Source organism: Penicillium cataractarum, assembly GCF_028827025.1.
Source record: "Penicillium cataractarum strain IBT 29864 chromosome Unknown utg000008l, whole genome shotgun sequence".
Lineage (NCBI taxonomy): Eukaryota > Fungi > Ascomycota > Eurotiomycetes > Eurotiales > Aspergillaceae > Penicillium > Penicillium cataractarum.
The window spans coordinates 3,350,066-3,362,255 of NW_026622744.1; the positions used below are offsets into that span (position 1 = coordinate 3,350,066).

General features: G+C 46.9%; 1 protein-coding gene across 1 annotated transcript; it reads right to left on the minus strand.

Annotated features, from left to right (window-relative positions):
* Positions 1-298: 298 nt before the first annotated feature.
* N7496_010354 (uncharacterized protein) lies at positions 299-2,158 on the minus strand (the record flags this gene model as incomplete). Its single annotated transcript, XM_056703267.1, has 3 exons — positions 299-1,562; positions 1,633-2,087; positions 2,138-2,158. The coding sequence occupies 3 exons, from the start codon at positions 2,156-2,158 to the stop codon at positions 299-301; spliced, it is 1,740 nt and encodes a 579-aa protein (XP_056552267.1).
* Positions 2,159-12,190: the final 10,032 nt, after the last annotated feature.

Sequence of the window (12,190 nt, forward strand, 5' to 3'; positions counted from 1 at the left end):
GAGACGTGCCAAGCGGGTCGGAAGAGACGAAGATTGAGTGAGCAGGTCAGCTCTATACTAACCATAACCTGATACTCTCATGTTAAATGTCTTATGAGTAGATTTCAATTATTTGAAAGGTCTAATAGTTATTAGTCAAGATTTTAAATTGATGATCCAATCTAGGAAATTCAAATTCAGTATGAAATTCACAAAATATATAACGAGACATAGCCACCTCTATACTCCATAAAATCCAAGATCAGTCAACACAACTCCAATAAAAAACAGGAAACAGAAAGTCAAATCCGTCCGATCTTCACTCCCGAACACTCTTCTTCGCGCCAGTATTAACTTTGGCGATCCGGCCAGACTTGCGAGTTGACTCTTCTGGATGTCGCTTCTCCTTCTTAGCCGGCTTGGGGGACGACTTCTTGATCTCCCCCCCAATTGACTTCTTAGTCTTCACTTCAGTCGACTCCTTGGTGCTCTTCCCCACAGTCGGCTTCGTAGCTACCTTGATCGGCTTTGGAATAACCGCATCAGAAACAGGCTCAATATAAGCCGTTCGTCTAGTGATAGACCGTGGTCCCCCAGAGTTTCCCATCAAGTCATTCCAGAGCATCCCCTTAATATGTACATTCAAGGTCGTCACTCCGCTAAGAGTAGTGAATTTTATCTCCAGATTACCACACTGTTTCTGTTGCAGCTCGATTTCGGTCTCGTCGTTCTGTTGCGCAACCTTGGGTTGTGAAGTATCGGTCATCATGATATCTTGAGGACTATCATTCTTGGGAGGGGATGTATCGATCATCGCGACATCCGGAGGGCTTTGGTTCGTGTTGCGGTTCCTGGCACCTCCGCCTGCAATGAGGCTATTTGATGGTCCAACAACGCTGTATTGAATGTTTTGAAGAGACTCTTTCAAGCTGATAGAAGGACCCCGGGTCACCAGGGGAAGTCGGCGATACTCAAAGAGGTACGCAGTCTCCCGGACGGGCTTGGAACCTGCCATCGCCTCGAAGGACCCCCAGGTGCTGAGCTTCGTGTCATCGGCAAGTGTCCAAGTTCCATCCTGACTCTTGACGACGGCCATATAATGACCTGCGTTCGGAGTCTCCGACTGATGTAGCAGCACGGATGAAAGCGCATACTTGACGTCCTTTCTGATATCACCAAGCTCAGGAGCAAGCCATTCTTTCCGGAACACCAACTCTTCCGGAAATTCAATTTCATCTTGGATCTTGAATAATTCGGTTTCTCCAGAATCCTCATCACGCTCTCCAATTCGATTGAGAAGGACCAGGAGAACTTCTGGTAGCTCGGTAATCACTAACTGTTCCTGCAGAGTTTCTCCCCGGCAGACAGTGCATACTCCTTCGATATCATCTTTGGCAAAAGAATTCTCAAGTGTCTCCTCAAGCTTCTGGGTCTGTGCCTGAGAATTTTCATCATCGGTGAAGTAAGATGTCAAGAAATCAAAAGAATCGATGTTGGGTGTATTAGCACCACAGCCGTTGACACCTGAGCATGTCCTTTTATTGACAACCTCAATGGAGAAGATATCTCCCAAAGAATCATTGCTAGAAGCGAGTGTTATCTTCATAAGAACCAAATTAGATGAAAACAAAGCTGCCTTGTACAAATACTCACATCGAGTTTGTTAGAACTTCAGCCTGAAGTTGCTTGACCAACTCCGAGATAAACTCGAGAGCATCCTGTTGCCCAATACCATCCGCACCGTTCTCACGCTCCAGAGTGGTCCAATCCTCAATAAAAGCTTGCCAAAATTCGTCCAAGGCAGAATAAAACTTGGTATTGTCCGGTCTCGGACTCCAGAATGCGTTAATCAGATTCTTGAGCAGACACAGTTTGCAGTTGGCGTCCTCCTCGTCAGATTCATCATCCTGATTTTCATTTAAACAGGCACCGTCTGAATCGATGTGCGAATTTATCGCCAGTTCCGCCCAGTTCAAGAATATGGGTAGGTGAAAGAGCATTTGCAGGGTCGCATTTCGATAGCATGTTGTTCCGTCGGAATTGTTGAAGCCCCGGAGAGTCTTGATGGTTACCCAACGATTCCCCCATTGAGGACTGGGAACGTGTTCCTGTATTCATTAAAATTGGAACTATTGTACGGGGAGATGGACGGCCTTACCGAATCGTTTGATGGGGCCATCTTGGTTGAAATCAAGGGATCAAGGGACAGGTGATTTTTCAAAGCGAATTTCTTGGAAATAGTTACTGACTTGGAAGGCAAAGGATTTAGAAACAGAAACTGCGAAGGTGGGATTGAATACTCGATTTATCTTGTTTCCAAGCAAGAGTTGCTCTCATATTTTGCATGGCTATCTCTTTGTTCTTTGATTTTCGAGTACTACGGATTTGGGGGCTTTGGACTGGGAATGGGGAAGGACTCGAAATTGGCTATTCATTGTTACCAGGAATAAACCAGCTCAAAGAAAGACACGGGGCTTTGGGCTATGCACAAATCATAACTGATCACTATGTCGAGGCGCAGTATAGCAGTAGTTTTCTTTGATGATCGTGTCTTTCACACAAGGAATACATCTTCCACGGATTATATTAGCGCGCGTGGATAATGTGCTGAAAGAAATCCTAAGTCCTAGACCGGAGGAGACTTTCGGCAAAGAAAAAGATAGAGAATCCCATGTAGAGTAAATAGGACTGTTCCTCGCCGGGCGAGAAGACGCCCTAATGTTGTTTCAAGGAGCTGGCTCTTGTCCACAGCGTAGCGCTGCCAAGCCGCACGAAGTGATAGTATACGGCTCTATGGCTTCAAAGTGCAGGCAAAGAAACAAACGTCCGACATGAAAGGTTTCGAGGTCACAAGAGCTGTTTCATGGGCAGATTATGTGGATCGGAATCGATCAAAGAGAGGATGCATCGGCCGAAGCCAAGGACGGGGGATATACTCTTTCTTTCTTTGTATGTTCTTCCATATCTAGTATTCACTATAGAATTCTACATAGGATTTCATCAAGCAATCTAGTAGTATTCCCATTGTACATCGAGGCTGTACTACCAACTACCTCCAATCGCATAAAATCCAGCATGGCATTGAGTCGTTTAATTTTCACCGGTACCTGAAAGGCACCGAACCATGAATCCATTCAGGCACTACCAAAACCGGTTCTTTGCCCCACGTCAACCCAACAACCCAACTAACTCTGTATAGAGTATAGAGTACGACCCTATCAACCTTTCAACGTGATCTATCGCCTGTCAATTCTTCCAACCTCTCCTTCCCCTGCAATTTCACGCCCTCTATTGCCCAGCCCGTGGCGGAGGCGTTGTGGTTGTCAGATCCCGAACTGTGGGTTGACACACTCCCGTGAATAAAGATCAACGGGGGACTCCGCAATGGTCCAGAAGCATTGTATTCCCCTTGACACGAATGAACCCACCAGGTCTAGACTTTCCTCTTGCTCTATCCCATTCTTCAAAATTCGCAAGGCTCTCGGGAGGGCTTGGATTATAGTCTCGTTTTCGTTTCTCCGATCGTTTCGATTTGGAAGGAGTCTCGACCAAGTGCTTTGAAGCTCTTGAATCGGGCCAATCCACACGACTCCAGACGGGATGGATGACTTGTGAGGCGTCAACTGTCAGTCGTTGTGATGATCGACCGTGCTGATACTTAAATGGGCATGTGGCGAAACGGTCTGGCAGGTTATCCAGCAAACCAACGGTCAAACCTATAGTTAGTCATTCATACTTCATCCTGGTAACTACGTAGTATTGTGCGTAGGTCATCTTTGTGGATGGCAGGCAGATGTACCAGGACTTTACAGTTGTACCGTCAGCCCGGTCGTTACCATGAACCGGTTCTTGGTTCTCGTTGCTTGTTTCCTAGTTCTTGGTTCCTCAACGCCTTTACCAGGACTAACTTTACCTGCGAAGGCCATGATCAGTAATTACGATCACTACTACTCTATTCGACCTCATACGAAACTTTAGTTTGTGAGTGGTGAAAAGTTCGGAGTTATTATCCATAGGGCCACCATCACTCCACTTCAAACGAGGCCAAGCCGCCCTAATCCCGTCTATACTCTGTCTATTCATTCATAGATTCTCCTTTTCTTATGTGAGCGTAAACAAAATACCACAATGTAAGATCTAGCGCCAGATCTTGATGAGTTCATCAGCCAAAGAACAAGTACAACAAGTACACCTACACAATAACTACGCAGGAAGAGGGGAAATAACGAGTGGCCAGGTCATTTCCCCACAAGGCAGAAGGGGTGTTTCAGGTGAAGCCCCTCCCTAAAATCACCTAAGTGGAGCGCAGCCTGACGAAAAAAAAACAATCATTACATGCAACCCGGCACGAATTGATTGGCTGCTCGCAGCAAGTTCGATCGAAATGCGAGATCCGGCCGAGTCCTTGGATCCTGTTGCCCGAGAGTGGGACACTACACTGTACTAAGTGCTGGTGTGTGTGTGATGATGTACAGCTGTGGGCTTGCGCTACGGAGTCTTCCCGCGATGCGAATCGTCTTATAGGCTACTAGTCTTGAGGGGCCTTGGAGCGCATAAGTGTAATCTGAATGCATGCATGCCGAGCTACAGGACTCACTACGACGATAGCGATTCAAAACTTCTTGCCCGCTATTTCCCGGGAGGGCAAAAAGTGCGTCTTTGCCGCCGCGGCTCCGTTGGTTGCATCGTGTAGTTTATTTAGGGTCTTCGTTTTGGGTATTTGATGATGATGTGGTGTGTCTGGGGTTGATTGTTTGTTATTCTCCGAGACGAGGCTCTTCTGCAGGCGCTATGATGTATGCTCGATGCTATATCACTATCTCATTATTTCTTGGGCGATGTTATCTACCATAGTACATAACTAGCCTTGCTGTATTGTATCTAGACTTTTGACTAAGGTTTGCCGTAAAGCTAAAGCTTCGAGCTTCGTCACTACAGCTGGAGCTGGAGCTGAAGCTGGGCGAGATCCGGGCGAGCAACTCAGCCGACAACTATACTCGACTCTCTCTAGTCCTCCTCTTGGGCCCCCCCATTGAGCACAGTCAACCTATAGCCCTGACCTACGACGGGTGCTCCATAAAGGAAAATTACTCTGCGGAATAAGAGGAGAATCCTCGAGCCCTCAATAACTGACACAATGTTTTACTTCGCTCCCCAGTTTCCCATCCACTCCTTCTAGCCTGCACATTCTATCCTATAAGATCAATCCACATACAGTACAACCCAACACACACTCTATAATTATCACTCCGTACTTCCTCTCCCGTACTATTGCCCATGACAGCAGCGTTCCTCGCGTCTACCGAAGATCCACCGTTGCGCACTGCCCCATGAAAACGGTTTGGGCGCCACTTTTTTTCAGCTCTGCCACTTGCATGCCTTTGATCAAAAGTGGACCCTTCCCCCCCCCGTCGTTCTCGTCGGCCCTTCCGAGAAACACCCCTTCGGTGTATGGAGTTTGGAGTAATTTCTTTTTTGATTTTTTAATTTTAATTTGCTTTTTTGTTCCCTTCCCTGTTTGTCTTGTCCTCGTGTCCCAGCTAGTGGGAACGAACTGTACCCTAGTTTTAGGGATATTATTGTTACCCGATCTATTGGAATGAATTACGCGAGATTGCAATGTTGTATATTTCCATGGAACCAATGACGGGAATTAGAGCATGGTAGAGAGTGTGTGTTTTATTTCTCGTTCTAATGGACTCTCTCGGCAATACTGGTGATCGGGATAGATTAAATGGTCCGTTTATCCTGATTACTTACAGTAGTGTGCTTTGTTAGCCGTGAAACGCGAAATTGAATGTCGGAAAATTATCCTTTAAAAAAAAAATCAAAACTGGGCATTCCATCTACGCTCTTCAGTCCCAAGTGGATGATGAGTCGGACATTTTGCGGGCAATCACTGGGTAAAATAAATATAGAATGATGGCCCAATCGTTGAATTCGACTCTCACTATTCAATTTCCCTGGGGCCGTTTTCTCTCAGGTTTGGCTCGGCTGGCTACCACTTAAGTCATAGTCCCGCGATGATCCAACGTTTAGTCCGCGCTTCCCTGTCGCTTTGGCCCCACTCTCCACCGTTGAAGCGTTGTGGCCATGCGAGGCTTGCAGGATGGTTTGTAGAGTCCTGTGGTAGCGGGTATGAGCCAACCAGTTATGATCTGCTCGTCGATTAAATGACGGTGAGGCTGTTGCCTCGTTAGTGGCCGTGCCACTTTGGCTTGGAAAGGGTCGCATTTGGAACTTGGGGCATATATCTCCGACTATCTTGCTATTCTGTAGTTGCGTCTGCACCGCTCTGATTCCATGCTATACATAGCTAGCTCTTTTCCGCAGTCGAGGGATCATCCCTACTGTCTTGCATGACTTTCACCCCTCGCCTCAATCGCACTTTACCCTGAAGCGATAGGCGATAGACGGGATCGTCACGGATCGTCCTCGCTTCGGAGCCGGGATGGAGTACTGCGAGCTGTGGGGGTCTCTTTCTCCTCCATCGCACCATATTATCGTCATCGCGATAGATGCCGAACGGCATTGGACTGAAGTCTAGCAGAGGGGACCCGCGCGAAGCGGACCTTGCCCTTAGACGAGTAGTAGCTGTACGATCATTTCTCGATTAAGTAGTAGTCAGGAATAGTAACATGGAAATATCTCCGATAATGATGTAGTGAGTTGACTTTCGAGAGGTCTCGCGGGTTCAAATGATAATCGACATTCAAGACATTGTTATTGTTATTATTTGGAGATATCAACAACCTACAGGACCACTCTTTTGTACGGTTGACAGGTTGCATGCTGATCCGCGGCGCATGGACTTGACGGGTGTTTCAGGCAACCCGCTCGGATCGGCTCCCAGCTTTCATCATTTTATAATATTGGATTCGGTGAGGGAGTCACTCTACCTATGTAGAGGGGAGGAGTGACGGTACAGAGTGTAGCATAAGATAGCTCGACGAGTCAGTCTAGAGTGTGGATCGCCTCCATTATGACAATATGAACTACATTTCCATAAGTAATCTTCATCCATGGAAAGTAACCGCATAATACAAGTTTACAATCCCGGGGGCTTGCTCGGCACCAAGCATCTGCGGTAAGCAAGAAGAGAGAAGAACTCGTGTTCGAGCCGACTTGAAGAAATGCAACAGAAACCCCCGAAAAACGCAAAGCCTTGGCTAGGACCTCCTAGTCTCCAATTATCACTCCCTCCAAACTCCTCCGCCACTTTGCACAACGGTCGCCTGGCTCCGCAGGGGCTTTGGGCTGCATGAATAGGTGGCTTTGCCACTTGGGGCTCGTGCCAGTTGTCCCAGCGTCCTCGGCGTGCTAGAGCGCGCCTCGGTCCAATCAGGGAAATTGAGCCTGGTTTTTGGCGGCTGTGGGTTGTTAGCCATAGTTGTTAGGCTTGTGCTTACCGTTTGAGTTATACCACGGAGTAGTGTACTATAGAAGACAGTATATAAGATAAAATGTTGTTCGGAGTGAACAGTCATACTACTATAATATACTTTATGGATTAGTATAAAATAGAATGTTGGCGTCATCGCACGGGATCAGGGCGTTCATTACACTCAAGAACGAGTTCAGATGATGCTTATTCAACTTTTAGACGAGGACTGGGGTTATCGTGTTGTGGTGGTGGCTTAAGACAATGGTTCACTGCAACTCTTGTGCTCATCGCTAGGAGTTTACCACAGAACAGTCGGTGCGAAACTACTAGCTTAGTTAGTCAAGCCTACCGAAGTATGTAGTAAGCTCTTGGGGCCGAGAGACCAAGCGCGATGTACATATGCTGCAGTCATGCACACGATCTGCCCTAGACTAGCTCCTCTTTTGAAGGACTTTCTGCTCTACACCGTAGTTCACTAGTTACAGTAACTATTTACTCCATAGTCATACCTATCCAATGCATCTTTCACCTCAATCCCATTGTCGACCAAAAAAGCAAGACATTAATTCTCCGAGGTTCCAAACTAGACACCACCAGCCCCACCGGTCCCTTAATCTGGCGGGAACGAGTTTCTTTTCTCCCTAACGCCCACCCCTGGGACAGTCCACAACCCATCAAACACAATCTCCCATGCCCCGTCGTTCCCTCATCTCCGCCCTGTTCTAAAGTGCGGTTCGGTAGCATTTCCTCCTTCTGTCAGGCCTGTCAATCTCTTTTTTCTTTAGAGTGGGGATAGGCTTGCGTCTCTGGGAAGGGCTTTCGTGTTCGCGCCCCTCCGTTCAAGCCATGTGGAAATCATAATTAACATTACTCTCCACATTGTACAATATTCATATGTAATAAGTTAATAACATTAAGTGTTAATGTACCAGGGAAATTGGACTGTGAAGGGGTGGACGAGGGCGAGTCGCGACCGGGTAAAAACCTGAGACCTTAGCTTAGCTACTCTAGCTTTTTAGCCTCGGTCGCGGACGAACCCTGCACGAGAGCTTGAACTTTATAGCCCTTTCCACTTCTGATGTTTGGGGATTGCCGAGGGCGCGTGTGAAGAGATCTATCATTTTCAGGAGTAATTGGTCTCGCAGGGATTATCTCTCCCCTATTCATGTTGATCTTGTGCGCGACCGGGCTCTGGCACAAGTCACGTCGAGTCGTAGACTAGAATGATGGAAAGACCACGACTACAACACGTATTGTGGACCTAGACCTAGACCGTGGATCCGAACCTAGGACCGGTGACAGCTTGGAGACCAAAAAACGACTGGTGAATCATATTCAAATCTCCGTATACGGAGCATGCACTGTACCTGGATGGCACTGGCAGGGGGATGTCCATCCATATAGTCCCAACATTCTAGACCCGACAGATCAATGGGTCCCAATTTCGCACGGGTCTGGGCCCTCCAATTTGCCCATTTCCCATTTCTCGTCTTTCTACGATTTCCATTCCTCCTCTCCTCCCTTATTGAGTAATACGAAATTGCAAGGCCGACTAGGGAAATCACGAACGATGGACCGCATCTCGGAGAGGGTCTTACAGTGTCGAGCTTATCCCGTGTTGAACGGGGGGCCGGGGGCCTTCTGGAAGACCGCCGTTCCAGAATGGTAGGGCGATGATTGTGATTCGGACTGGCGGTGGTGGAAGGGTAAATGGGTTGGATGAATTGGGCGATTGCTAGAGCATAGGTGTTTTAATTGTTGACGTTGGAGTCTTTCGTGGTATGTAGTTAATACGAATACTCTGAAGGCGATGATTGAAGAGTGGAATGTTCCTAAAGAAGTATCTATGGAACTGGACACATGGCCAAGCAGTCAGTCAGTCGGGTTCTCGGGACCCAAGGGGAAGAGGATCCACTATGGAGGCGAAAAGAAAAGAATTGAAAAAAAGAGTATTCAATGGACGAAGAGAGAGAGCCCTTGAAGAGAATCAAGAATATGTTTCTTCAAATCATGATCTCTCCCATCTTGAAAGCTATATTACCTATCATAATCATGTACGGTACTTTCTTAAACGGCCAACTCCCCCAGCCAAGGCGGACTAGTGTACTAGGGGCAAACCAGAGATGCAGCAGTGCAGCAACTCAGAGGGGAGGGGGGCAAAAAGGGAACAAGGCGCAAGCCCTAAGCAACCAGAAAAATCCCCGAGTGGTTGCACGGGGATGTGAGGCTGCAAACTGCTCGGAAGCGATGCGCTCGAAAGAGGCAACGCCCATCCAGCCAGGGTGGGACGAGGCGAACACGGGCACCCAGATCCCGGGATTTTTGGTGTATACTTGCATAGTGATACCTGCATGGCCATAGGAGAAGTCATACTGTAGATAGTTGATCATGGTTATGGAGTGATGAGGACAAACTAGGAACGGGAAATCGAAAGGGAAAGAGATAGAGAACCCCTCCTTTGTCGGGCCGGTCGCTAATCATGTATAACTAATGTTTATTAGGGATAGACTGGTTAGAGGCTCGAGGTATGATCCTTGTTTCTGCGAGTATCATAGGTTCAAGGTCGAGTGGCGATGAGATGGTAGCGTGTCGGTGTCTATAGTTCCGAATGATGATGATAACAGTAGTATTAGTAGTATCTAGAAGTAGAGAGTATACTATTGATGCTGTATAGAACCAAGGATACTATTAACTTTGTCTACATAATAATAATACTGTAATATTCTTTGTAAACCCCTCGTGATGGTCGGTGGAGCTGTTCTTGGCTCGGGACCAGCACGACAGCAAAAGCCGTTGAGCTGCGATCGGCCCCCGGCCAAGTGCTGACTTGCCTCTGCCACTTTCCTCTTGTCGGTCTAGTCTAGTATTTTATTTTTCTGTATTTAATCTGGTATCTTTAATAGTATTCCATTTCTTCCTTCTATCCTTCTATTTCCTCATACATTATGTATTTCCATCCCCCCCTCTTTTCTGTTTCTCTCCCTCACGGGGTCGTATCCTGGTTTAGTTTTAGTCGCAACGGCATAGCATTAGGGCGGGTTTAGCGTCCCCGGAGCAGCCCGTTACCAACGTTTTGAGTGGACTGGTCCGTGCTGGGTCTTTAAAGTGTCCGTAACTCCCGTTACGCATTTCTCTCATCTCATTTCAGGATGATGCGGGGCCCGCTGGAGGGGGGGGGGGGGGAGGGGGAACCATGTTCATCGGGTTTGGGGAGGGGCAGGGTTTGTTAGGCATTTAGGTAGGGCCTCTCTTTACCATTAGTGGTGTACTGTAGTCAATTTCCAAAAAGGCCCCTCTTTCCTGAACTTGGTTAGTCGATGCTTGTCGATAGGTCGAATTGTTGTTGTTTTTTTTTTGCTCCGTAAAGAGGTCTCTCTCGGTTTATGGGCTTAGGTTTGCTGTATACTCTTTCGGCTCCGTACTAGTAGTGCTATGGGATAGAACTACGGAGTAAATCCTCATTAAATGAGGATCTATCTCATCTCAAGATTAATCTCGGGGCCGTTCTTCTTCAGACGGAGTGCGACTCCACAACCCGTGTTGGGGAGTTAGGAGGGGGAAATGAAGGAGGAAGCAATCAAGCAATGACCACCACGGACGGGATTGCAATAGATGTGATTTAGTATAGAGTAGGATAGAGGAGATAGCGATGGATTTGTAGTAGAGGTAGATTATAGAGGATAGTACCTAGTATTGTGTAATAATGTATAGTATAGTATTATAAGAGGAGGGGAAGAGGCAACGCGGTTTGACCGCTTCGCGCCAGCATCTTTAATTAAAAGCGCCAGCCCTGAGTGGATCGGAGATATTACTATTCTTTAGGGCAGAGAGAGTAGTAGGCTAAGTAGGAGCAGGGATGGTCAGGGAAAGAGAGACTAACTCCATGAGAATAATATTTTTATTTTTAATATTTTTAATTTTAATTATCTCTGGGTACTTCCTGATGAAGAAATTAAAATTACTACGGGGTAATTCAACATACGCATGATTTCATGCTTTAATCCATTTAATTAAGTTGAATGAGGATGATTGCTCTCTTTACCCTGGAAACTCTCTCCGGAATTCTTGACTTTTTCTCTTTGATGCTCTTCTACTCGATCGCTTCTCTCTCTATCTACCCCCGATACGAATACTACCATCGCTAGGAATACTGAATTCGGAGTGACTAACTATAGTACTCCCAACACCTATCGTTGTACTTATTATCCTATATCCTTGAACCTTCCATCGACCTTATTTGGATCGGGCCCCAGAAGTGGATGGACTCCATCGTGGTCTAAGACTCTTGGTTCCCACTTTGCTTGTCAACGTCGATCGTTTGGGTTTCATCTTTGCGGTTCTGGGCCTTTGGAGTCGACTTTTGGTATCCCACTTTCCTCCTTCTACTTCTTCCCTTTCTCACCTCCTCGACCTTCTTACCCTGTTCATATCCTTGTTCATCTACGACCTTTCTATCTTTTTTTCCCACTCTTTTCCCCTACCTACTACTCCCCTCCTCCTCCCCTTCTCCCCCTCCTCAAACTATACTTTTTACCCTTTTTGGTCTTGACACCACCCATTTCCACGGTACTCCGTGCCTGTACCGCGCTTTCTGCCAGGCCTTCCTACTCTGACCTCACCATTCGTTGCACGAGACCAGCCCAGTCTCTTTGAGTTTTTACTGTGAAGAACCCCCCGAACACTTTGATCCGGCTTGTCTGATAGCTGCTGGTTGATCGGAGAGTTCATAAAAAGAAGAAGAGACAACGAAAAAGAAAAGAGGAAAGAAAAAAAGAAAAAAGGCAACGCTATACTGCTACTATCATAACCGACCTAGGTCATCCGGAC